This window comes from Hemitrygon akajei, chromosome 13 (genome assembly GCF_048418815.1).
Source record: "Hemitrygon akajei chromosome 13, sHemAka1.3, whole genome shotgun sequence".
Lineage (NCBI taxonomy): Eukaryota > Metazoa > Chordata > Chondrichthyes > Myliobatiformes > Dasyatidae > Hemitrygon > Hemitrygon akajei.
In genome coordinates this window covers 74,545,152-74,571,128 of record NC_133136.1, presented here as the reverse complement: position 1 = coordinate 74,571,128, position 25,977 = coordinate 74,545,152, and the positions used below count along the sequence as shown (strand labels likewise).

Below are 25,977 nucleotides of genomic sequence, written 5' to 3'. Positions count from 1 at the left end.
CTGGCCATAGCACTCCGTAATTCCAAGGATATTACAGGTATCACCCGAGGTAATACTATTCATAAAATTTCTTTATATGCAGATGATATTTTACTTTTTATTTCTAATGTGAATGACTCCTTAGCTTCCACTCTTTCTTTATTCTCTCAATTTAGTCGATTCTCAGGTTATAAGTTGAATTTATATAAAAGCGAATTATTTCCTTTAAACAACCTGATACCAATAAACACCAATCTTCTGTTTAAAATTATGACTAATCAGTTTACTTATCTTGGAATAACTATTACCAAAAATTTTAAACATTTGTATAAAGCTAATTCTATTCCACTACTGAGTTACCTTAAAAGGCTATTTATCCTTGTTAGGCCATACTAATTCTAATAAAATGAATGTGTTACCTAAATTCTTATATCTTTTCCAAGCATTGCCTATTTTTATTCTGAAGAGTTTTTTTTTTCGACTCTTTGGACTCAATTCTCTCTTTTTACATATGGAGTAATAAACAACCCCGGCTGAACAAAGTCTTTCTTCAAAGGAAAAATAAAGATGGTGGTCTAGCTTTACCTAATTTCAGATTCTATTACTGGGCAACTAATATAACGAATATCACATTCTGGTCATATTATATCAATAGGGATGACTGCCCACCATGGTCTTTACTAGAAGCTCAATCGGTTAAAAATGCCTCAATTATTTCTCTTCTTGGATCTTCTCTTCCTTTACCCTTCAGTAAAATTACTGATAACCCAGTTCTTAAACATACTTTGAGAATCTGGTCGCAATTTAGGAAGTTTTTTGGTTTGTCTCATTTTTCCCTTTCTAGTCCCATTCTTTGTAATTTTTTTTTCTACCCTCTACTACTGATAAGGTTTTTATAAAATGGAATAGATTGGGTATTCGACAATTTTTGGATTTATTTGTTGATGGGAACTTAGCATCATTTGAGCAGCTGTCCATCAAATTTAGTTTACCCCAAACTCATTTTTATGGTTACCTTCAAATTAGAGATTTCCTGCGTTCTCAATTGGCTACCTTTCCTTCAAGTTCAGATAAGAATCTCTTAGATGATATTTTAAATTTGAAACCTTTTTTTGATGGATCAGTCTCTGATATATATAATAAACTGCTTATGTTTAAGCAGCTTTCTTTACATAATATTAGGCAAGCTTGGGAGCATGATCTGAATATGCAAATCTCTGATGAAGATTGGAATGCCATTTTGAAATTAGTGAATAAGTCATCCTTTTGCACTCGCCATTCTTTGGTACAATTTTAAGTGGTACATAGAGCCTATTTATCTAAAGAGAAATTATCCCATTTTTATTCTGATATTTCTCCAACTTGTGACAAATGTAATTCAGCCAATGCTTCGTTAATTCATATGTTTTGGTTATGTCCCAGCTTAGAAAAATTTTAGAAAGATGTATTTTCTACTTTTCTCAACTTTTTAACACTGACTTTGAACCTAATCCTCTTACTGCTCTCTTTGGTATTCTCGGAACTCAAGATATAACTTTAACTCCCTCAGACTTGTATGTTCTAGTTTTTATCTCACTTATGGGGAGAAGACAGATTTTGCTTAAATGGAAAGAAGCAGTCTCTCCTACTCGTGCAGTGGTTAGAAGACATTATGACTCATCTTAGTTTGGAGAAGATTCGGTGTTCTATTTCTAATTCAGTACGGTACTTTTATACGACATGGGGTCCTTTTATGAACTACTACTCTAACTTGTGAAAGGTTTTTTTTCTACGTAGATGTTATTAATTATGTTATTCTTTGTTAACAAATTAGCAACACTTTTTAAAAAATATTTTTTTCCTTGTTCTTACCCATTGGCTTTCTTGGTAGGGACTAGATTTTTTATATATATATAAAATTCCTAATGTATACTCTTTATAAATTTGTAGTATTAATAATCATTACCGGAGTACTATATACATGTATGTTACTCAGTCCTATACAGTTCAAATTTTCTATTGTTTGTATTCTGTTAGTAATTTTTTTATATATATACTCTGTATTTGTTATATATTCTTGTATACATTAATAAACATATTGAAAGAGAGAATTTTTAGGTCCTATAGCAAATTTAAGTGAGCAAATGATCTACTCTTATCCCCTCTTTCCTTATGGTCTTTCTTGGACCAGCCTTCTTCAGCTGTCTCATCAATAGTCATCTGTTTAAGACATTTGATGCAGGGGAAATTGTTAAAAAGATATTGGTCAGCACTATTTGGAAATACTTGCCTGTGGTAAGATCTTGTGGGCTGATAATTATCAAGAAACATTGCCACCTCACAAGTACCAAACAATGACTGTCTCATATGCAATGTCTAAACAAGGTGGTCCCAACCTGGGGTCCACAGACCCCTTGCTTAATGATATTGATCCATGGCCTAAAAGAGGTTGGGAACCCCTGATCTAAACGTCCCTCCTCAAACTTTCTGATATCATTGTTTCCAAAATCCAGTAACATCTCAATGTCATCAAATTCCAAAAATATCACTAAACCGGCCACATAAAAATATAACCCAACCAGCCACACAAAGTGTTGGGTTTTCCATTCTGAATAACTTATTACCTGATTTCCCTATGTAGTTTCACCCTTTACAAAGCTGAAATCGGGACCTTTTGGAATATTACCACTTTTGCCACTCCGAATGTTTGCTCCCTTTGACATGGTACAACGTAGCTCATAGAGACATTCAATTTGTACGTGTACTGAATGTTTTTCGATTATTTCCTGTTAATATTATTGTGTTAATATTACAACCCATTTCCAGAAAAGTTGGGATATTTTCCAAAATGCAATAAAAACAAAAATCTGTGATATGTTAATTCATGTGAACCTTTATCTAATTGACAAAAGTACAAAGAAAAGATTTTCAATAGTTTTACTGACCAACTTAATTGTATTTTGTAAATATACACCAATTTAGAATTTGATGGCCGCAACACACTCAACAAAAGTTGGGACAGAGGCATGTTTACCATTGTGTTACATCACCTTTCCTTTTAATAATACTTCTTAATCGTTTTGGAACTGAGGATACTAATTGTAGTAGATTTGCAATTGGAAATTTTGTCCATTCGTGCTTGATGTAAGACTTCAGCTGCTCAACAGTCTGTGGTCTCCATTGTCTGATTCTCCTCTTCATGATGCGCCATACATTTTCAATAGGAGATAGATCTGGACTGGCAGCAGGCCAGTCAAGCACACACACTCTGTGTCTACAAAGCCACGCTGTTGTAGCCCGTGCAGAATGTGGTCTGGCATTGTCCTGCTGAAATAAGCATGAACGTCCCAGGAAGAGACGTCGCCTTGATGGCAACATATGTCTCTCTAAAATCCTAATATATGCCGCAGAGTCAATGGTAACTTCACATGCATGTAACTCACCCATGCCGTGGGCACTGATGCACCCCCATACCATCACAGATGCTGACTTTTGCACCTTTTGCTGATAACAATCAGGATGGTCATTTTCATCTTTGGCACGGAGAACTCGACACCCATTTTTTCCGAAAACTATCTGAAATGTGGACTCATCCGACCACAGCACACGGTTCCACAGTCTTTCGGTCCACCTGAGATGAGCTTGGGCCCAGAGAACCCGTCGGCGTTTCTGCATAGAGTTGATGAATGGCTTCCTCCTTGCTTAATACAGTTTCAAGTTGCATTTCTGGATGCAGCGACGGACTGTGTTAAGGGACAATGGTTTTCCAAAGTACTCCCAAGCCCAGGTGGCTATAATTGCCACAATAGCATGACGGTTTCTTAGGCAGTGCCGCCAGAGAGCTCGAAGATCACGCGCATTCAACAGTGGTTTCTGACCTTGCCCTTTATGCACTGAGATGTCTCTGAATTCTCTGAATCTTTTCACACTATTATGTACTGTAGATGTTGAAAGACCTAAATTCTCTGCAATCTTGCATTGGGAAATGTTCCTTTTCAACTGACTAACAATTCTCTCACGAATTTTGGCACAAAGGGGTGAGCCACGACCCATCCTTGCTTGCAAAGACTGACCCTTTGATGGACGCTACTTTTATACCCAGTCATGATACCTCACCTGCTACCAATTAGCCTGCTTAATGTGGAGTCTTCCAAACCAGTGTTACTTGAATATTCTGTGCACTTTTCAATCTTATTTTAACTCTGTCCCAACTTCTGTTGAGTGTGTTGCAGCCATCAAATTCTAAATTTGTGTATATTTACAAAATACAATTAAGTTTGTCAGTAAAACTATTAAAAATCTTTTCTTTGTACTTTTGTCAGTTAAATAAAGGTTCACGTGAATTAACATATCACAGATTATTGTTTTTATTGCATTTTGGAAAATATCCCAACTTTTCTGGAAATGGGGTTTGTACTTTAGGTGCTGTATGTGATATTTGTACTGGGTTTTGCACCTTGGTCCTAGTGAAACGTTGTTTCATTTTGTTAAATACATGTGTACAGACAAATGGCAATAAACTTGAACTTCAGCATTCCCTCAAACTGCAGACACTGGAGGTCAGTGCTGACCTTGTGTGTTGTCTGTGTGGAGTTTGGTACGTTTCTCCTGAGACCACATGAGTTTCTTTCTGCTGCTCTGGTTTACCCCCACATCCCAAAGTTGTATGGGTTAGTAGGTGAATTTTCCTCTGTACATTGCCTCTACTGTGTTGGTGAGTGGTAGAATCTGATGAGAATTCGATGAGAATTATGGGGAGAATAAAAATGGGATTAATGTTCCTCTTGCTTTAAGATCAGAAGCACACCTGTGCTAAATAAAAATAAGGTAACGTGCCTTAATGACTATCATCCCATGGCTCTAATAACTACGAAGTGAAATGAAGTGCTTTGAGAGGCTAGTCATGGCACACATCAGCTCCAGCCTCCCAGTCAACCTTGACCCACTGCAATTTGCCATTGCTAAAACAGGTCTAAGGTGGACTCTATCTCCTTGACCCTACACTCATCTCTGGAGCATCTAGATATCAAAAGCATTTACATCAGACTATTATTTATTAACTACAGCTGTGTCTTCAATACTATAATTCCAAACAAACCCATATCCAAACTCCTAGACCTGGGGCTCAACACCCCTGTTTACAACTGGATCATTGACCTCCTGATCAACAGACTGCAATCAGTAAAGATAAGCAGCAAAATCTCCACCATGACCATCCTCAACACTGGTGCCCTACAAGGCTGTGTCCTCAGCCGTCTACTATAATCCATATGCGTACACTCATGGTTGTGTGGCCAGATTTTACTGTAACTCCACCTGCAAGTTTGCATATGACACCATCGTAGTGTGCCTCACCTCAAATAACGACAAGTCAGAGTATCGAAAGGGGATAGAGAGCCTTTGGATCCCCAGTGGTGCTCAAACTAGGTTGCCCCATTTATGCATAGGATGATATCCTTGGGAAGTCACTCTGGCTTGCTGCATCCCTCTGATCATCTCCACACCTTAGTATCATTGGAGATGGCACCCACTTCATCAGTATATTTAAGACTTTAGCTTTCAGTGATCAAGAGAGTATAGTCAATTGTACTCAGCGTTTTAGGAACAGCTTCTCCTCGCTATCAGATTTCTAAACGGACAATGAACCAACGCACGAACACTATCTTGTAATTTTGTTCAATTTTTGCACTACTTATTTAACTTAATATTTTATATATATTTCTTATTGTAATTTATCGATTTGTTATGTATTGCACTGTGCCGCTGCTGCAAAACAACAAATTTCATGGCATGTTAGCGATATTAAACCTGATTCTGATATTATTCCTGTTTATAGGTGAACTAATTAGAAACTATTGCAGTGGTCAGTGAAGTCACATGAACAGATCTGTTTATTTATGTTTTATCCAATGAGTTCTTGGGTGTCTTTGAGAAATCCTCTGTCACCACCACAAGCTCTTCAAGTGCATTTTGGAACTGTTACAGGAAAGTGGAGGATACTTGAATTAACTTGGCAGAATAATGCTACAGCAATGAAGCTGGAGCAAAAGAATAAACATTCTTTATAATCTTTGGGGTTGAGGTGCATGCTTATTTCTCCTTGGCCAGAGTGCATCAAAGAAGAACATAAATACAAGGCAGTACCTTTATTGAGGATGCTTCCTCAGTGCTGACAACAATCAAAAATAAATTCCCTTGAGATATAAGTTTACTAGAAGGCATGTTGTTAGAATTAACTAATTAATACAGTAGCAATGCAAATATCAATTAGAAACATAGAAATCTACAGCACATCACAGGCCCTTCAGCCCACAATGTTGTGCCGACCATGCAACCTACTCTAGAAGTTGCCTAGAATTTCCCTACTGCATAGCCCTCTATTTTTCTAAGCTCCATGTACCTATCGAAGAGTCTCTTAAAAGACCCTGTTTGTGGATTCCTGCAGGTAAACTAGAAAGAATACTCAGTGATATGTTTGGAATTGCAGCCCCAAGGGTGTGACAAAAGCTGCCTTAAGAAATCAGTTCGATATTGGGTAAATTAGATTTGTATGTAGCAGAAAACATGGAAATTTGACATGGAGTGAGCAAGACAGAATGTGAATGTGCAACATAAATGCAAGGAAATCCCAAGCAATGGGGAACATGGGTGGTGAGATCAGTGGTGATGAATAAGACTTGCAAACTAAAATTAAAGAAACCACAAACGTTTTGGAATTGGAAAAAACCATGAGTTCCAAAGAGTGAATTTTGTCCTGTTTTTGGTAAAGTAGAATGATCAATTACTTTTCAAAGAAATCCCTGAGAAAGGAAATGCCTGCACATGATCAACCAGCCAGAATAATTGATGAGGAATTATTTGGAAAAATTTTGTTGTCAATAAGAACAATACTTTTGGTTTTGATAATCTTGAGGGAGATACATGTAAAATAAAATCAAGAAATTGACATTCAAAATAGACACAAACCCCAATTTTATTCTAATATAAGAAAACAATCAAAATTTTTTAATTTGCGAATGCAAAATCACAGATATGTGATCATGGTGGAGCTTTCCTATTAGAGGACAGTAAAAATTTTGTTTATGGCATATACAGGTGTAAGTGAAGAAGAAGAAGAAGAAGAAGAAGAAGAAGAAGAAGAAGAAGAAGAAGAAGAAGAAGAAGAAGAAGAAGAAATTATGAAAACATAATTCTGGGCAGAATGGCATGTTTGAGCATGTATATTATAAAGCATAATAATAATGATTTTCCTAATAAAATACCATCCACTGATTCATCATACAAGAATTAAAAGAGTAAATGCCAATAACCAAGGAGTGTTTGATGCAAAAATATTCTTGAGTGTTTAATGTTAAGTATAGACAACTTTTAAGGAAGAGAACTAGATTAAGCTTGATGAAACAGTAGATCCTGTACAGCATGTCCCCTGTAGTTGTAAATATCTGGTCAGACAAGAAATTCAAGTTTCATTAACAGTACCGGGTTGGATGTGGTGCCTTAGATTGTCGCCAATGGCCAAGTTTGTGTTTTGAGTTCAAATACTGTGTGATACTTATTTGGCACCTCAAAATCTGTCAACTAAGGAAACATGAACATAATTCTGTTGCTGCACTGTGGAAGAATGTCAGATCTGATTTTATGACATCCACAAAGACTGCATATTGTATGTAATTTCTGAACTGAACTTACTTCAACCTCGACAAACATTAGTTTGAAAGTATTTCCAAAACTGGAAATTTGACTGAATGTCGAATACTAGATATGCTAGTTACTGACAATGGACATTTTCAATCTGTAGAATTTTTGTTATTCGTGAAAGTGTGGAACTTTAGACACATGACATCATTACTTTCATCTCCAGAACCAAATTGCAAAGGTGGGACTGCTATCAAAACTGTTATTACTTTACACGAAATGAAAAGTGTCTCATAAGTGTGAACTTTTAGCTTTGTAGGTTGTCCCTATTAACTATGAAGCAATAGGACTACTATTGGAGTCAGAGTGTTCCAAAGTTGGAAGATAGCAATCTCCAAAGACGGAGGTCTAAAGTCCAAGGTTCGAGGTCTGAGGTCTGTGGACTCAAAGAAATGAGGGCCAATGATCCCCTAGGTCATTGAGTCTTGGGATCAGCGGTCCAATGTAAGCAATTCCTGAGATTAGAGGCCCAAGATCAGTTGGCAGGTCCTGATGTCAAAAGCTAGTGATCAATGAATCTGGAGGTTGAAGCCCTGAGGTTGGTCATTCCAGAGGTTGAAGCCGAACATTGTGGGCATGCTATTTTGGTGCAGCAATGTGTGGCGGCACTTGTGGGCAGCTCCCAACTCCTTGGAAAGTCTGATCACCTGGCTGTACTTCTAGTCCCTGAGCATAGACAGAGACTGAAGACTGCAGCAACAATAGTGTGGTCCAAGAAGGTATGGACAAGAGAAGCACATAGGTATTTATAGGACTGCTTTGAATCAGTGGACTGGACTGTATTCAGGGACTCATCTTCGAATCTGAATGAGTATGCCACAGTTGTTACTGACTTCATTAAAACCTGTATGGATAAGTATGGGCCTACGAAAACTTGCTGTACATTCCCAAACCAAAAGCCGTGGATGAACCAGGAAGTACGTCATCTGTTGAGGGCAAGATCTGTGGCATTTAAGTCTGGTAACCCAAGTCTATACAAGAAAACCTGGCATAACTTGTGGAGGGCTACTTCAAAGGCGAAGAGACAATTTCGAGCGAAGTTGGAGGTGACCTCCAATGCACGACAACTTTGGGAGGGTTTGCAAGACGTTATTTCCTACAAATCGAAACCCAATAGCATGAATGGCAGCAATGCTTCACTACCAGATGAACTCAATGCCTTCTATGCTCACTTTGAAAGGGAGTCTATAACTATAGATGTGAAGATCTGAAGATCCCTTCTGCACCCAGTGACCCTGTGATCTCTGTCTCGGAGGTCAATGTTAGGTTGTCTTTAAGAAGGGTGAACCTTTGCAAGTTGGCAGGCCCCGATGGAGTACCTGGTAAGACTCTGAAAGCTCATGCCAACAACTGGCGGGAGTATTCAAGAACATTTTCAACCTCTCAGCGCTATGTTCAAAAGTTCCCACCTGCTTCAAAAAGGCAACAATTATACCAATGGTTAAAAAGAGTAGTGTGAGCTGCCTTAATGACTATCGCCCAGTAGCACTCTCATGTATGGCGATGAAATGCTTTGAGAGTTTAGTCATGGCTAGAATGAACTCCTGCCTCAGTAAGGACCTGGTCCCATTGCAATTTGCCTATTGCCACAGTAGGTCTACGATAGATGCAATCTCAATGGGTCTTCACATAGCCTTAGATCACCTAGACAATACAAGCATCTTTATCAGGATCCTGTTCATTGACTATAGCTCAGTATTTTGCACTATCATTTCCACAATCCTGATTGATAAGTTACAGAACCAGAGGCTCTGTACCTCCCTCTGCAACTGGATCGACTTCCCAACTGGAAGACCACAATCTGTGTGGATTGTTAATAATATCTCTTCCTTGCCAACAATCAACACTGGCACACTTCAGGGTGTGTGCCCACTGTTCCACTCTCTGTATACCCATGACTGTGTGGCTAGGTATAGCTCAAATGCCATCTATAAATTTGCTGATGATACAACCATTGTTGGTAGAATCTCAGAAAGAGATGAGAGGGCGAACAGGAGTGAGATATACCAGCTAGTTCTGTAGTATTGCAACAACAACCTTGCACTCAATGCCAGTGGACTTCAGGAAGGGTAAAGATGAGGGAACATCAACCAATCCTTATAGAGGGACCAGAATACCAAGATGGTGGTGCGACGCAGCTTGCAGCGGCCACTCTGGAGCTGATTATCTGTTATTTGTGAAGCAGGGTGCCGTGCGCAATCATAACCGATTGAAAACGGACGTGGGAGCACGGAGGAACATCGGGAAATCTCCAGGAAGACCTTCTTCATTGCTGCTGCTGCTGTGAGGTCCGGGACTCTGCTGGGAAGAACAGGCCCCCAGTCCTTGAGGTCGTGTTGCCGATGGCCGTTGGCGGGACCGTCTTAATACGCTTGGCAAAGGATGGTGCTCGGAGAAGCTGTGCCGGAGGGGATGGTCATTGGCTCGGAGGTTCGATGGACTCGGAGTCCACTGCAGTCAGGTCGCTTTCGGTGTGTGCTGCATCTGCGAGGCTGGATTCGATGGAGCTTTCGTTGTGTGCTGCGTCTGCAAGGCTGAGTCGGGCGACGCCGTGGAAGTCCATAGCGGGGGTATTCCCTTCAGCCGCTGGCATGGGATGGTGAGTCTGTCAGGACCCTGGGGACTTGTGGAAACTGTGTGGTGATTTCTTTTGAACTTATAGTCCTTTAACATCTTTGGACTATTTTTACTGTGCCCATATGTTTTTTTTTATCAATTATGCTATTGTTTGCGCAGTTGTAACTACATGTTGTAACTATGTGGTTTTGTGCAGGTCTTGTAGCTTTAGTTTTTGGTCTTGTTTGTCTGGTGGATTTGGAGCTCCTTTCCGGGGAACGCGCTAAGACGGTAGCGCGATATTAATATGCAGCAGCCTCTCCGGACTCTGGATTGGGGATTGCCAAACGTTATGTGGATTTTCTAGTGTAGTCTGTTTTGTCATATGCTTTTGTGATATCATTCTGGAGGAACGTTGTCTCATTTTTTAACTACATTGCATTTGTGGTTTCTAAATGACAATAAACTGAATCTGAATCTGAATCTCAGAAGTGAAGGGTGTAAGCAATTTCAAGTTTCTGGGTGTCAAGATCTCTGATGACCTAACCTGGTTCCAACATATTGATGCAGCTATAAAGAAGACAAGACAGTGGCTGTATTTCATTGGGAGTTTGACAAGATTTGGTTTATCAAGTAAAACACTTGAAAACTTCTATAGATGTACCATGGAGAGCATTCTGACAGGCTACATCAATGTCTGGTATGGGGGTGGGCTACTGTACAGGACTGAAAGGAGCAACAGAAAGTCGTAAAATTAGTCAGCTCCGTCTTGGGTACTAGCTCTGTAGTATCCAAGACATCTTCAAGGAGGGTTGCCTCAGAAAGGTGACATCCATTATTAAGGACCCCCATCACCCACGGCATGCCCTCTTCTCATTGTTACTGTCAGGAAGGAGGTACAGAAGCCTGAAGACGCACACACTCAGCGATTCAGAAACAACTTCTTCCCCCATCATGAACACTACCTCACTTTTTAAAAAATATATTATTTCTGTTTTGCACTATTTTAATCCATTCAATATACACATATATATTTACAACTATTTATTTATTTTTCTTTTTATTTTATAATGTATTGCACTGAACTATTGCTGCTAAGTTAACAAATTTCATGATGTGTGCCGGTGATAATAAACCTGTTCTGATATTCTCAGATTCTGTTTAACTCAAACAATGCATTTCACTGTATGTTTCCATGTATGTGTGATTAATAAATAAATCTAAATCTAATAAGTCACAGGAACAAAACAGTACACTTAGTTCAATGTTTAAGATTAAGAGTCACAGTACTAATTTGGTGGTTTGATGTGTATTATATAATACACCATAATCAAAGTTCAAAGTAAAATTTATTATCAGAGTACATACACGTCACCACATACAACCCCGAGATCCTTTTTCCTGCAGGCATACTTAGCAAATCTATAGAACAGAAACTGTAAACAGGATCAATGAACAACAAACTGTGCAAATGCAAATGTAAATAAATAACAATAAATACTGAGCATGAATTAATGAGTGCTTAAAGTGAGACCTTTGGTTGTGGGAACATGAGAAGTAGAATGAGTATAGTTATCCTCTTTAGTTCAGGAGCCTGATGGTTGAAGGTTAGTAACCGTTTTTGAACCTGGTGCTGCAAGTCCTAAGGCACTTGTACTTTCTACCTGATGGCAGCAGCAAAATAAAAAGAGAATGACCTAGGTGGTGATGATCTTTGATGATGGATGCTGCCCTTCTACAGCAATGTTCCACGTAGATGTGCTCAATGGTTGGGAGGATTTTACTTGTGATGTACTGAGCTGAATCCACTACCTTTCGTAGGATTTTCTGCTCAAAGGCATTGGTGTTCCTGTACCAGGCCATAATGCAGCCAGTCAGCACACTTTCCATCACGCATCTATTGATGAATACACATAAAAATACATTATGTGTTTTCATTATCACATTAAGTACAGCCTCAGTGCTTTGCAGAGAAAGAGCAGAATGCTCGTATTACATGAAATTGAGGACTGAAATCTCCAAAGCAAGATGGAGTAATTTGATGTTTAAAAGACTACACGCTGTTATTGTGACTGGTGTGATTGCAAGTTTGGTTTGTGTAAACTGTAATGGGGAGAAGATTTAGAAATATACAAACTCACTAAACAAATTCCATTCCAGTACACGCTAACATCACATGACGAGGTTTATGTATTTACATCCTTCCATAGAATTCTTGGTGACTTTGTCACAGAATATAATATACTTGTCTCTGGATTATTATAGTCTTTTATTTTGAATAAACTTCAATTTCTTTCTTGCAACAAATCTCAAATATGCTAATAACTAAAGGGAAATCAATGTTTTGTTTATACAACTGTCCATTGTGTTATTATAGCAGGTAAAACTTTGTATAGCTTATTGACAGTGTTGACCTTGTGAGAGCCTAGTGCCTCTCTACTGGTAATCTTAGATGGATCTAGTCTGTGATTTGGGCAGCAGCTCTTCAGTAGAAGAATGTGATTGACAAAGACCCTTTTCCCCCCACCTCTGCAAGAAAGCCTTTCTACAATTAATGACTCAAATCTGTTAAATCAAAAAATATTAAATTATCAAATTAAAAAAAGACTTTTTTGAAGATCATTATGGTTATGGTGACTGAGGTCTCCGAGCATGCACTTATCTTCCCAGGTGACCAGTGATGTTGTGGAGGTTGTGAGGATCTGGAATCTGGAGAAAGAGAAACAAACTCCTGGAGGAACTCAGTGGGTCAGGCAGCATCTGTGAAGAGAAAGGAATAGTCAACATTTTGGGTCAAGATACTGTATCAGGACTAGGTGAGGCTGTGGATATGTGACTTAAGTTCCTCACCATTGAATATTAGAACTTCAGCATGGATACCATCAATTCCCCCAAGCCACGTTGCTTCTTATATGGTGTAATGAAAATATTTTAACATTTTTTCCTTGTTCTTTTCCAAATCAGCAGAGAGATATCCACAAACAAAAGAGGCACTGTACACATGTAAGAAATTAAGTTATACAAAGAATACAGAAAGAAAAAATTATAAGACCACATTATTATTATATTATTTATCAACCAGCCACATTATACTGCCAGAAATAACTGCAGATGTCCAACAGATTTACCAGTATCCCTCACTCTCTCCATTTCTCGATCTGCTTGTCTCTATCACCAACTCTGAGTACTAGTCACAACACAGCTTAAGAGTAGATTACACATTGCACAAAGAAATTGCCCATCTTTATACCCTTCAAGATCCCTTTAAAAATCTAACATAACTTTTACGCCAGTACCTTTCCAGACAAACAAGCTTATCACCATTATCTGCTCTTAAGGCTGAAGACTGGTAAGTTCTCAAAATACTGCTGTGGATTTGTTCCCTTGTACTCTCTCAAAACACTCTCACATTCCAGACCAACAGTATTCTGTCTCACAAACTTCCATTTTGTGTCACATTTTAGCATACGCCAAAGAGGAATCAAATTTAACTCTTTCCTTGCCCATGGTCTTTTCACTTGCTGATTAGCAGCAGTGGCAAGACTGAACCTAACAGACTGCAGTGAGCTTGTATGAGGGACAGCTTCACAGGTGAGAGGCCTTCAAAGCAACAAAGAATCTGCTGGAGGAGAAATGAGCAGACTGAGCAGCACCTGTGGGTGGAAAACAATTGTTGATGGTTTGAGTCAAAACCTGGGTCGTAATGTGTGGTTTCAGCCCGAAACAGTAACAGTTCTCTCCTCCCACAGACACTTCTCAACCCACTCAGTTTCTGCAGTAGATTGTTTGTTGTTCCAGATTCCATCATCTGCAGTCTCTTGTGTCTCCAGGCCTTTGAAGTGTCTTTGTCACTTGGTATACATTGCCATTTTGGCTTTAGTGATGGTGAGTTAACCTCCATTCTTAGCACCCGGGGGATGAGGCCAGGTAGCATTTGGTTCTTAGCTTTGCTTCATGGTGACACATAAACTATGATCCTAACCAATGAGTCCACACTCTGCCAATCTCAGTGCAGGATGGTATAATTTTTATATTGCAATGTTGTACTTTACAACCAATAACTTCTCTGTTGGTGTTTAAATAAATCTATAGGATTTAGGAAACCAGACAACCCACAATGCCTTCTCTCCAGAACCAAGTCACTTCAACCTAAGCAGTTGAGCTGCAAATTATAAATACTTGTTTGTGTGTGTTTGAGGCTAAACTCCAAATCAACTCACTGAAACATAAAAGAAAGCAGGCCTCACGTTCAACACATACAAAACTGTCACCATACTTTTACAATAGAGGTTCACAGAATGCCCTGAAAACACATGTTGTTTCTTATATCTTGAGAGCTAAGAATTCACCACTCTATTCAATGCACTAACACTGCCTTTGAATAAATGAAGAAAAAGTTGTTTGGAGTTCAAGACTTCAAACGTGGCTTAAAACCCATTGGCTAAGGAGCAGTAATGAATTCTGCCCTCCTATAAGCTCTTGAAACTCAGATAAACTGTACAAGTACCTCAATGCATGGGAGACAATGTTATTCAGAGATGTTGTCTCTTTGAATCCCTCCAAATCCACTGCACAAATATGGCAAAGAAAAATGTCTGCACCCTTGACCAGGCCAGCATCAAGCTCTTAATTAACTTAGATGGTTTTACTGGTTGTATCCAAAGCCAAATGGACTCACAGAGTGGGACTACCAGGAGAACAGACGGAAAGAATCAATAATGTTCCCAAGGTACCACACACTTATGTTAACTTGTGCTCATGAATGTTCAAATTAGAGGAGCATAAACAACCTTGAATTCCGTGTTTTGGGCGCACACAGAAGGCTATTGTGAATGACAAAGGAAATACACTACCTCACAGACTATACGCCTGCCCATCCCGTCAAGCACCTCCTGTCGTCTGTGCTATTGACTGCATTGACCGCTTTAACGTCAAGGTCACCTCAGACCAACAGAATCCGAGTGGTATCAAGTCATTTCTGATCCCGAGGGGTAGCCCAAGAAGTTCAGGTCTCTCCCTACTTTCTGTGGATGGGAATGACTGTGCAGGGCCCCATCTCTACTATATATAAGTCTCGGAAGGGTCTGATCTATTAATTTTCATTAACTGAGACATACATTCCCTGAGGTAAAAAGTTACGAAACACAAAAGTGCTTATGTATTTTGACAAGGAAAAAAAGGTAAACGCACGCGCATTGGCCAACGGGATCTGACCCCGATCACCGCTCCGCCGTGACGTGACAGCGCACGCGCATTGGCCAACGGGATCTGACCCCGATCACCGCTCCGCCGTGACGTGACAGCGCACGCGCTTTGCCAAAGGGATCTGACCCCGATCACCGCTCCGCCGTGACAGCGCACGCGCTTTGCAAAGGGATTTGACCCCGATCACCGCTCCGCCGTGACAGCGCACGCTCAGTGAAGAGGAAGAGTGAGGTTCCGTGGTCTGCCGGTTCAATCCCGAGTCTCGTCCGTCATGGCCAAGAATTTGCGCGTGGTGCTGCTGTTCGGCGGTTTTGCAGCTGCAGTCGGAGCTGCGTTTTATCCCATCTACTTCCGGCCGCTGTTTTACACTAAGGAATACCGTGAGTCGCTGTGCCCCCATCCGCCCCCCTGATGCCCGAGCAAGGTCCTATTAATACGGGGTGAAGGGTCGGCATCTCTGACGTCAGCGTCCGGGGAGCCGGTGGCGGTTGGGTTTGAAATTTGAGCGCCGGCCGGGGTGGCGCCACTTGGCCGGTCGTCGTTCTGCCGTCGGTCCACCGCGGCAGCTTCAAATCTGAGATGATTGGCCTTGTTTATATATTTTATTCATGGAAAAGCACAGTACAGAAACACCCCCTTAAGCCCATCTAGTCCATGCGAACCATTTAAACTGCCTACTCCCATCGACCTGCACCGGGATCCTGGTCCTTCATACCCTCCTATGTGCCTATGCAAACTTCTTAAACGTTAAAATCAACCTCGCATGCACCACGTACTATTGGCAACTCATTCCACACTCTCATAACCAGGTAGAAACCAACCGCATTCCACTAGGAAGACATACAGACTCCTTACAAAAATGTGGGAATGATAGATAGATAGATACTTTATTCATCCCCATGGGGAAATTCAACATTTTTTTTCCAATGTCCCATACACTTGTTGTAGCAAAAACTCATTACATACAATACTTAACTCAGTAATAATATGATATGCATCTAAATCACTAACTCAAAAAGCATTAATAATAGCTTTAAAAAAGTTCTTAAGTCCTGGCAGTTGAATTGTAAAGCCTAATGGCATTGGGGAGTATTGACCTCTTCATCCTGTCTGAGGAGCATTGCATCGACAGTAACCTGTCCCGAGATGTCGTAGTGTCACACCCCTGGCACCTCTGGACTACTAAAGATGGGTGGGTGGAGTGGAGCCGTGAAACGAGCGAATGATGAGGAAGGTGAAGAGTCACACAGTTGAGTACAGAGGACGAGAAAAGGCAGAGTCAGATTTATTATCGTTGTCGTATGTTGTGAAATGTGTTGTTTTGCAGCAGTGGAATAGTGCAAGACAAAGATTACAGTAAATAGTACAAAAGAGGAATAGAATAGTAGTGTCCATGGACCATTCAAAAATCTTATGGCAGAAGTGAAGAAGCTGTACCTGAAATGTTGAGTGTGGGTCTTCAGGCTCCTGTACCTCCTCCCTAATGATAGTACAGCAATGAGAAGACAGCATGTCTCAGATAGTGAGGGTCTTTTCATGATGGATATCACCTTCTTGAGGCACCACCTCTTACAGGTGTCCTCGATGGCAGGGGTGGGTTGTGCCTGTGATGAGACTGGCTAAGTCTACAACTCCCCACAGCCTTTCTCCAGTAGAACAGTGCAGCACAGGACAAGCCCTTTACGCCATTATGTTGTGCCAAACAGATTAAACTAATAACTCATTAATTATTCACCCTTCCCTGCATATTTATGTGCCTATCCTAAGAGTTGCTTAAATACTAAAGTCTGGAATGCACTACCTCTTCCACCACCACCTTTGACAATGCATTCCAGGGCCCCAACCATCTGTTTTTAAAAAAAACTTGCCTTCTGTATCTCCTTTCTACTTTCCTCCCTCATCAATAATACACAGCCTCTAGGCATCCTGACAAAAAGATTGTGGCTGACTAGTATAATTTTATAAACTATCAAATCTTTATTCAGTCTCTGCTCATCTAGAGAAAACAACCCCAACTTGTGCAATGTCTTCACTCTCCAAACCAAGCAGCATCGTGGTACACTCTGCACCTTCTCCAAAGCCTTCCTGTAAGGAGAATTGAACACAATACGTGTGACCAAGCCAGAGTTTTAAGAAGCTCTAACATTGCTTCCTGTCTCTTGAATTTAATATCTCGACTAATGAAGGTAAACATGCTGTGAACCTTTATTTCCCCTCTAACAACCCTTGCCACTTCCATGTACCTGGACACCAGGATCCCTCTGTTTGTCAGTGCTGTTAAGGATTCAGCCATTAACTGTGTGCTGACCCTTTATTTTAGATCTCCCAAAGTGTAGCACCTAACACTTGTATGGATTAAACTCCGTCTGTCACTTCTCCACCAATGTCTGTAACTGATCCTGCTATATCTTTTGGCAATTTTCTATGCAATCTACAATGTTACCAATCTGTGTTGTTTGCAACTTACCCACTCTACCACAATACCACCACAATTCATCCAGTATTAACAATAGAAGTCTGAGTACAGATCCTTGCAGAACTCTAGTCACACACCTGCATCCAAAATGAGGCCCATTCATCACTGACCTCTGTCTTTTACGAGCAAGCTAATTTTAGATACAGTCAGAAAAGTAAATATGGATCCTATGTACCTTAATTTTCTGGAATAGCTTATCATTCAGGACCTTGTCAAATGCCTTGGTAAAATCCACATAAATAACATCCACTGCTCTACCTTCATCCTTCCCCTTTGTCACCTCCTGGAAAACTCAAAACAGATTAGTCAGACATAACCTGCCCTCAAAGTCATGCTAACTGTCCCTAAGTAGATGTACTTCAAATGTTCATAAATACTATCTTTAAGAATCCTCTCCATTGGTTTCCATACTACGGATCCCTATAACGGATAGAAGTGTAGAGGAAAAATAGTGTTCATATAAATTCCTGGGCAGGTTGAGAAATAGAGGCATGGAATACAAGAGCAAAGTAGTTCCATTGAACCCTTCATATATACTGCCTTAGCTGCAGTTGGGGTCTTGATGGTTTTAAATGATGAGCAGGAGCAGGCTATCGGACCCTTTGAGATCATTATTACTATGATGATCTATTTCAGTGCCAATTTCCAGCTCTGATCATATCCTTTGATATCCTTAATGTCCAGAAATACATCAGTCTCTGCTTTAAATGAACAATGCAATGCCTTCAGCCCAGTGGAGTAAAGGATTCCAGAGGTTCAGTACCTTCTGAGTGAAGAAATTCCCTGATGTTAGTTCTAAGTAGGCTACTTATTCTGAAATCTTGTTCCCTAGTCCTGGATTCTTCAGCTAGGAAAAAAGATCCTTGCATCTAGCCTGTCGTGCTTTTTATATTATACAAGTTCTTATTATTTATTGAGATACAGTGTGGAATAGGCCCTTCTGGCCCTTTGAGCCATGCCACTCAGCAAACTCCAACTAACCTTAGCTTAATCACAGGACAATTTACAATGACCTGTTAATGTACTGACCAGTGCACCTTTGGACTGTGGGAGGAAACCAGTGCACCCGAAACAATCCAGGCGTTCAGATGATGTTGGAACTGATCTCCGAACTCCAACACCATGAGCTGTAATAGCATCATGCTTACTGCTATGCTACCATGGCACCCTTTTAATGAGATCTTTTATTTTTCAAAACTCCAGAAGATCAAGCTGTAGTCCCTCACTCATCTTGTATGGCTGATCTGCTGTATCTTGAACTTTAATCTTTATTACATTCCACCTTTGACAGGAATAATAATTTCTTGGGTAAGGAGGCCAAAACTACACAGTACTCTAGTTCTGGTCGCGACAAGGCCCTATACAATTGCCAAAAGACTTATATTCCTCTAATGAAGGCTAGCATGCTCTTAACCTAATGTACCTGCATGTTGATCTTCAGGATTTGTAGAAGAGCACATCCAGTTTTTTTTTTTGGAAATTTCACCATTACCTAATACCCTGCTTTTCTATTAAGTGCGCCAATGGATGATCTCATATTTTCCACTTTATGTTCTGTCACTTACTCACTCATTGATATCCCCTTCAAGCCTCTTTACATCATTCTCTGTACTTATAATCCCACCTAGCTTAGTTTATTCAGCAAACTGAAACTTAATTGTTCTCCTGAGCATAATTGTAGATGGATATTTTGAAAAGCTGGTTCCTAAGTCCCAGTCCCTACAGTACCCCATGAGTCACAGCCTGCCATCATAAGAACTATCCCTTTTATTCACACTCTGCTTTTTGCCCAGTTAATCCATTCTCACTCTCAGTCCTTTGTAGGGACTTACAGTCTGATGCTCGGCTGCTCCCATACCCGATGGAGATGCAACTTGTCAAGATGCTCTCAATGGTGCTCCTGTAAAACACAGTTAAGATGAAGGTGGGGAACCTGGCTTGCCTCAATCTTATTAGGAAGTGGAGGTGCTGCTGTGCCTTCATGTCCAGGGAGGTGATATTAAGGGACCAGGTGAGGTAATCAGTGCTGTGATCTCTCAAGAACTTGGTGCACTTAACTCTCTATGGAGAAGTGGTATATTTTCTGGCATGGGGGGAGGTGGTTCATCTGCACCATCCTCAAGTTCGCAATGATTTCTTGGTCTTCTCCATATTCAGGCTTAGGTTGTTCTTCTCACACCAATCCACCAGCCGTTCCACTTCCTCTCTCTATTCTATGTTGATAAGGCCAGCCACTGTTGTGTCATCTGCAAACCTGATGACATGGTTTGAGCCAAACCCTGCGATACAGTCGTGCGTCAGCAGTGTGAAAAGGAACAAGCTAAGCACACAGCCTTGTGGAGCGTCAGTGCTCAGCATAATGGGACTAGAGACTGCTGCCCACATAGACTGACAGGTCCTTCTGTTAAGAAGTCCAGTATCCAGTTGCAGACGGAGATGGTGAGACCCAGTGAGGACAGTTTCCCCACCCATTTTAGGGTATGATGATGAATTGAAGTCTATAAGCAGCATTCTGGCAAATAAGACCCCATTTTCCAGGTGGGATAGGACAGAGTGGAGGTCAGAGGCTATTATGTCGTCAGTGGATCAATTTGAGCGTTAAGCGAACTGGGAAGTGTCCAGTGTAGCTGGGAGTGAGGCTTTAATGTACTCTATGACCAGCCGTTCAAAGTATTTCAAAATGATTGAAGTTAATACAACCAGACGATAGTCATTAGGCAGGTTACTGTTGCCTTGTGCATTGGAATGATGGTTGCCACCTTGGAAACTGAGGGGGTCAATGGACTTCCAGCGAGATGTTGAATATATCCATCAGCGCCTCCATTAGCTAAGCTGCATAGTTTTTCAGAACCTGACCTGGCATATTATTGGGCCTTGTGTGGGTTGACTCTGGTCAGAGTCTTCACCTCAGCTTTAGCCAGACAGAGTGTCTGCTTCCCTGGGGGAGGGGTTGCTTCCTCACCAGTGCTTTGTTCTGCACTTCAAATCAGGCACAGAAGGCATTCAACCTCTCAGGGAGTGAGGCATCCTGGTCACTGGTGTGCAGGGTAGACTTGTAGTCTTTAGTCCTCTGAATTCCTTAATGATCCTGGAATTCTGTGATGTTCTAACTTCCACCATCCTCTGGGGCAGAACATTCCAGATATTCGTAGCTCTGAAAGAAAATGTTTCTACACATATTTTAATGTCTAGCCCTTTCTAGCCATGCCCCCTCAGAACATGGAATTGGGGGGCATACTTACCCCAATTCTATGTTCCCTAATCTCACTGACCTATTCCTTTGCTGTTTATCAAACTTCTGAAAATTCCAATACGTCACATCCATTGGTTCCCTTTTGTTTTGCTAGTTACATCCTCAAAGAGTTTCAGCAGAAAATGAATTGAGATTTTCCTTTCACGTTGCGACAATCTTTGTACTCTTCTAGGTGTTCAGTTATTACTTCATAATAATTTCTTGCATTTTCTGTATTGTTATCAGGATATTAAGGACATTAAGAAGGTTAAGGCTTATTTTCTTTTTCCTTAATAAAGAAGTCAGATTTGCAACCCTCTGATCCACAAGAATAATTCCAGAATATAGAGAACTTTAGAAAATAATAGGCAATAGATAGGAAGATCTGAAAGTTATAGTGAGGGTTCAGAGGAGGTTTATCAAAATGATGCCAAGGATGAAAAGGCAGTGTTGTTTTCCTTGAGGAGTTTATACTGTGATTTAATAGTGGTATTTAGAATTGCAATGGTTGAGGCTATGGTAAATGGAGGGAAATTTCTCTTTGTAGATCGAGAAGTAAGAGATGAAGAATGAAGCTGATTAGCAAAAGGTATAGAAATGACAGGAGGATCAACCTATGCAGTTTGGTTAGGCCCAGGAATGCATTGTCGAGCAACAGTACAAACAGAATTCAAGTGCAGCATTCAAATAAGTGCACTTCAGATATGTGTCCTCTACCATCAAAGAAGACAAACAGACTATTTCCACCAGGAACACCTGCATATGTCTCTTTCTTTACCAGAAGGACTGCAGCAATTCAAGATGGCCTATAGCCAACTTCTTATGGGCAATTTGGACTAGACAATAAACTCTAGCTTTGCTTGTGTTGCCTGGTTCCTGTTACCAAGTAAGAAAAAATACTTCGAGGTCTCTGAAAGGAATGTGAGATGAGCTTGTAAGAAGGTTATTTTCCTGTTAACTCAGTATTTTCAACCCCAGCCCTTATCCATGCTTTTAAGTCCAGAGTTTGACTGTTTCATCTCATTGTTGATCTTATTTCCATTGTGTGCTATTTCCTCCATTTACCTCTTTTCGAAACCTTATAATGAATCATTGGACCTCTCCTGTATTTTCTGCTCTCAAACAAAACCAGACATTTTTATTCCAAGTTAAAATTGGGACTGTGCTGTTTAAGCTATTTTGTGGAGTTACTGTTTATCTTACTTAATCAAATTGTTTTACCTAACTATTCTGAATATTTCAACAGCACAGTATTGACTGGGTTGTTAATTGCACAACTCCTTTTAAACAGAGCAGGAACAAAAGGTGAATCGAACTGGAATAAGTCAGGAGGAAATTCAGCCTGGAGGTGAGCTTTTAGGCGCTTCGCCATGGACTGCAGAAACTATTTTTAACATTATATTTTAAATTATCATTTATTGTGTCAAGTAAAATTGCAAAAATCTGAAAATAACTACAAATTTGTTTTACGTTATATCCCTAAATTAATAGTATCTGTTCTTAGAGTTTAATTTTTTGTTTGTTTTGTTGGAACATTATATTTCTTACATTTACTCTGCTTTGGATACAATCCCCTGTAAAAGTTATAAGCAAAAGTAAAAGTGCAAAAACTTTAAGTATTCGGTAAATCACATGTATTTGGTTCATTCTTGATCACATTTGGCTACAGTTTTGTTGTGGGGCAGCAATATCCTTCCCTCCATCATACACCAGGGTGCTCTCTTCAGTGACCTGATGAGGTAACCGTAGCCTTTGGCCAGAGGCAGATGTTGTCAGGTGGTGCCCAACCTGCATAGAGTGTTTCAACTTTTAACCACTGCACTCTCCAGTTGGCGGGTCAGCAGTAGTGGCCAAGTCACTGCCCATCTGCTCCTGACTTACATCTCAACTCCTTTTATCTGCTCCATATCCAGCAAGAGGCTCTTTCTGCTCCTGCCCCCACCCCCCCCCCCCCCCCCCCATCCGTACTGCAAGTTGCTTGGTTCTTGCTCTTTTCATCAAAGCCTAGTGCAGACAGCAACCTCCACGCTGACCCTGTTAGGAACCCTGTACAGCCAATCTCCACGGGGAATAGCCACACCTGTCATCTTTTGTCCCTGCACTCCTACACTATGGACTGGTATGTTGGGCCTTTCCTCTCGTGAGTGTCCTCTCATGATTTTCTTGTCTTTGTTGGACCATAGTACGATGTGTAGTCGAAGTGTGATTTGCACCACCTCCGGGAACCGCAGCCTCCTGCCCACATCTCCCATGATTTAGTAGTTTGCAGCAGATTGGATTTAGGCCTCTGACATGACTGGCGTGGCCTTCTCCTCGAGGGAACTGACTGCCCTGTTCGCCCCTCTGCCAGCTGGTCTCTTTTTACACCTCTCCTGCTCCAATGTGTCAGCAAGAGACAGCAGGACCTTGTCGTGGTGCCACCTATACTATTCTTGTATTAAAGCTGTTTTGCATCCTGATAGTATGTGTGCCGGTGAACCCCGCTGATCACAAAGCTTGCAGTTAGGGTCCTCTCTCAGACCCCATGTATGCAGCTGTCATGGTGTAGGGAGAGTGTCATACACAGACCTGAGAAGGAAAGAAATGCAGAAGAGCTCCAGCCTCCAAAACTCTGCTCGAATGATCTTGCACTTAGGAAGATCCCATTTTGTCTAGACACCCTGTGACCCATCTCCACTGCCTTTGATAACTGTTCTTGTGCTTCTGTACCTCTGTCTGGACCATGTCACATCTATCCCTTGCCTTCGCACTCCCCCATCCTTGGAAGTGTGCAGAGCAGAGGCCTTGCCATCCCAGGCATGGGTTGCTGATGATGTCTCCCAATTGCAAGGAGCTTACTGCCTTGTCTATGGCCAAGTTTTCAGCCCACTTTCATCTTGATCTTGTTGTGAATCCTACTTGATCTATTAGTTTGTACACTAATCTACTTTCATTTCTGGATTGTAGTTGTTTGTGTTTACAAATAGTTTGTTAATCACAGAGGAATAGCAAATTGTATTATTTTTTTAGTAAGATACAACATTTATTACTTTGATACTCCCACCAATTGGGCAGTCTGACACAACAGACACTGTATCAAAAGGAGGGGAAGCTCCATCATAAAATGCAATGTATAATTGATTTTATTCGTACTTTATAATATACATATTTGTAATATGATTGATATTGTATGTTTAATGATGGCATTGTGTTTTGTGGGGCTGGTAGAACAATCAGTTACTGTATAACCTAGTTTTGTCATTGAAATTGAATATCATATGACAGCAGGTGTGTAACTTAATTTTTTCACTGTTCAGCTTTATATTTTAAATGTGGCAATCTCTGAAATATAATCTTCTTGTCACAAATCCTATGTCAACTAAATTTTAATCTCTCTTTAAGGAATGAAAGTCTGGACTGACCCCTTCAATCGAAAGTGATCAAACTGTTAAGTTACAATGAAGAAATGCTTCAATGGCCCTTTAGTACCTTGACATTGTTATGAGGAAATACTATAATGATTACTATAATGTTAATCTATTCATTAGGTAATGGCAGGATTTATATTGAAGTGGATTTTTACATTTAAACTTTCTCCATATATAGAGAGAAAGAGAGAGAGAGAGATATATAGAGAGATATACTAGATACATCTCTAATAGATGGAGGTATCTCACAACAGGACTTTGATAACGAGCATGGTGGGGGGGGGGGGGGGTGGTGGCGAGTGGATGAGAAAATCTTTAATTTCCAAGCTGTAATTGAACCTTCAGTCAATGTCAGTAAAATTAATTATGCAGGTTTTATGGCAGGTATCAAAGGAAATTTATTGTGCACATTTTGTCTGCTATGTTCCCTATATCACATTGCAGATTGCACAGTCATTTGTTGGCTAGAATCTGTTGTCTGCAGTTTGTAATTCAAGTTTCAAAGTACATTTATTATCAAAGAATGTATAAATTATACAGTTTTGAGATTTGTTTACTCACATGTAGTCACAATGCAAGAAACCCAAAAGACCCAATTAAAGAAAAAAAATAAAAGACTAACATCCAAGTTCACAGATTTGTTAAGTTATATGATGTTTATAAACTAATTATAGTTTACTGGAAATATAGGATTGCTTAAAAATAGATATAAACCCAAGTAATGAGCTGTCATTAACCCCAATAAAGGCACAAATTTCATGTAATGAGACTTTGAAATTATTCAATATATTTTAGGGATAGTCACAAGATATATAAATTTTTGTTTGGTTATATAAATGACTCGTGCCAATATCTTAGAAGCAACAACTCAAGAGTTGATATAGAGATTTGTTTAAATACTTGCTTACCTTGGTCTGAAATAAATTATGTGACTATTATAATAGGATTTGAATGTTATAGAGCAATAATTGTGCAGTAAATTTACAAAGTGTGTACCTATTTCACTGGAGGAAAACTCTCAAGTTGTTTATAAGATAATAAATCTTAAACTAGCAAGGATAACCAGTGTCATTCACTAAGATAGCATACTACTAATTAATGTATTTTACTTTGGCCTAATCACTGTAAACTGTGGAAAAAATATTAAATAAAGAATAGTTTTGCTCATCTGACTACAATTCTTTGCAATGAAATTAATACATTATTGCTTAATTACATTTTCATTGACGTTGGTAATTAGTTTATTATCACATGTACTGTGATACAGTGAAAAACACTTGTTGCATGTCATTCAGACAGATCATTCAATTCTAGAAGTACAGAAAGGAAAATCATGTTACCGTCACAGAGGAAATGCAGTGCAGGTAGACAAATAAAGTACAAAGGCTTTTATGAGGTAGATTGAGAGACCAGAAGTTCATCTTTAGCATGTAAGATGTCTATTCAAG

The 25,977-nt window shown here is 40.0% G+C and overlaps 2 protein-coding genes across 3 annotated transcripts in view; one reads left to right on the top strand and one right to left on the bottom strand.

Moving 5' to 3' along the window:
* LOC140737973 (protein sel-1 homolog 3-like) overlaps positions 1-15,435 on the bottom strand; it is a 113,479-nt gene extending 98,044 nt beyond the window's left edge. Inside the window, exon 1 of the mRNA XM_073064881.1 lies at positions 15,063-15,435. Coding sequence (XP_072920982.1) covers positions 15,063-15,086 — 24 coding nt within the window. The 5' untranslated portion in view covers positions 15,087-15,435. The remainder of the gene's footprint in view (positions 1-15,062) is intronic.
* Positions 15,436-15,509: 74 nt separating this feature from the next.
* On the top strand, positions 15,510-25,701 carry smim20 (small integral membrane protein 20). Of its 2 annotated transcripts, none has more exons than XM_073064883.1 (3): positions 15,510-15,794; positions 22,374-22,470; positions 24,504-25,701. In XM_073064883.1, the coding sequence occupies exons 1-3, from the start codon at positions 15,686-15,688 to the stop codon at positions 24,520-24,522; spliced, it is 225 nt and encodes a 74-aa protein (XP_072920984.1). In that variant the 5' UTR covers positions 15,510-15,685; the 3' UTR covers positions 24,523-25,701. The 2 variants fall into 2 exon arrangements, with proteins under 2 accessions (XP_072920984.1, XP_072920985.1); XM_073064884.1 differs by having other exon boundaries at positions 15,540-15,794; positions 22,414-22,470.
* Positions 25,702-25,977: the final 276 nt, after the last annotated feature.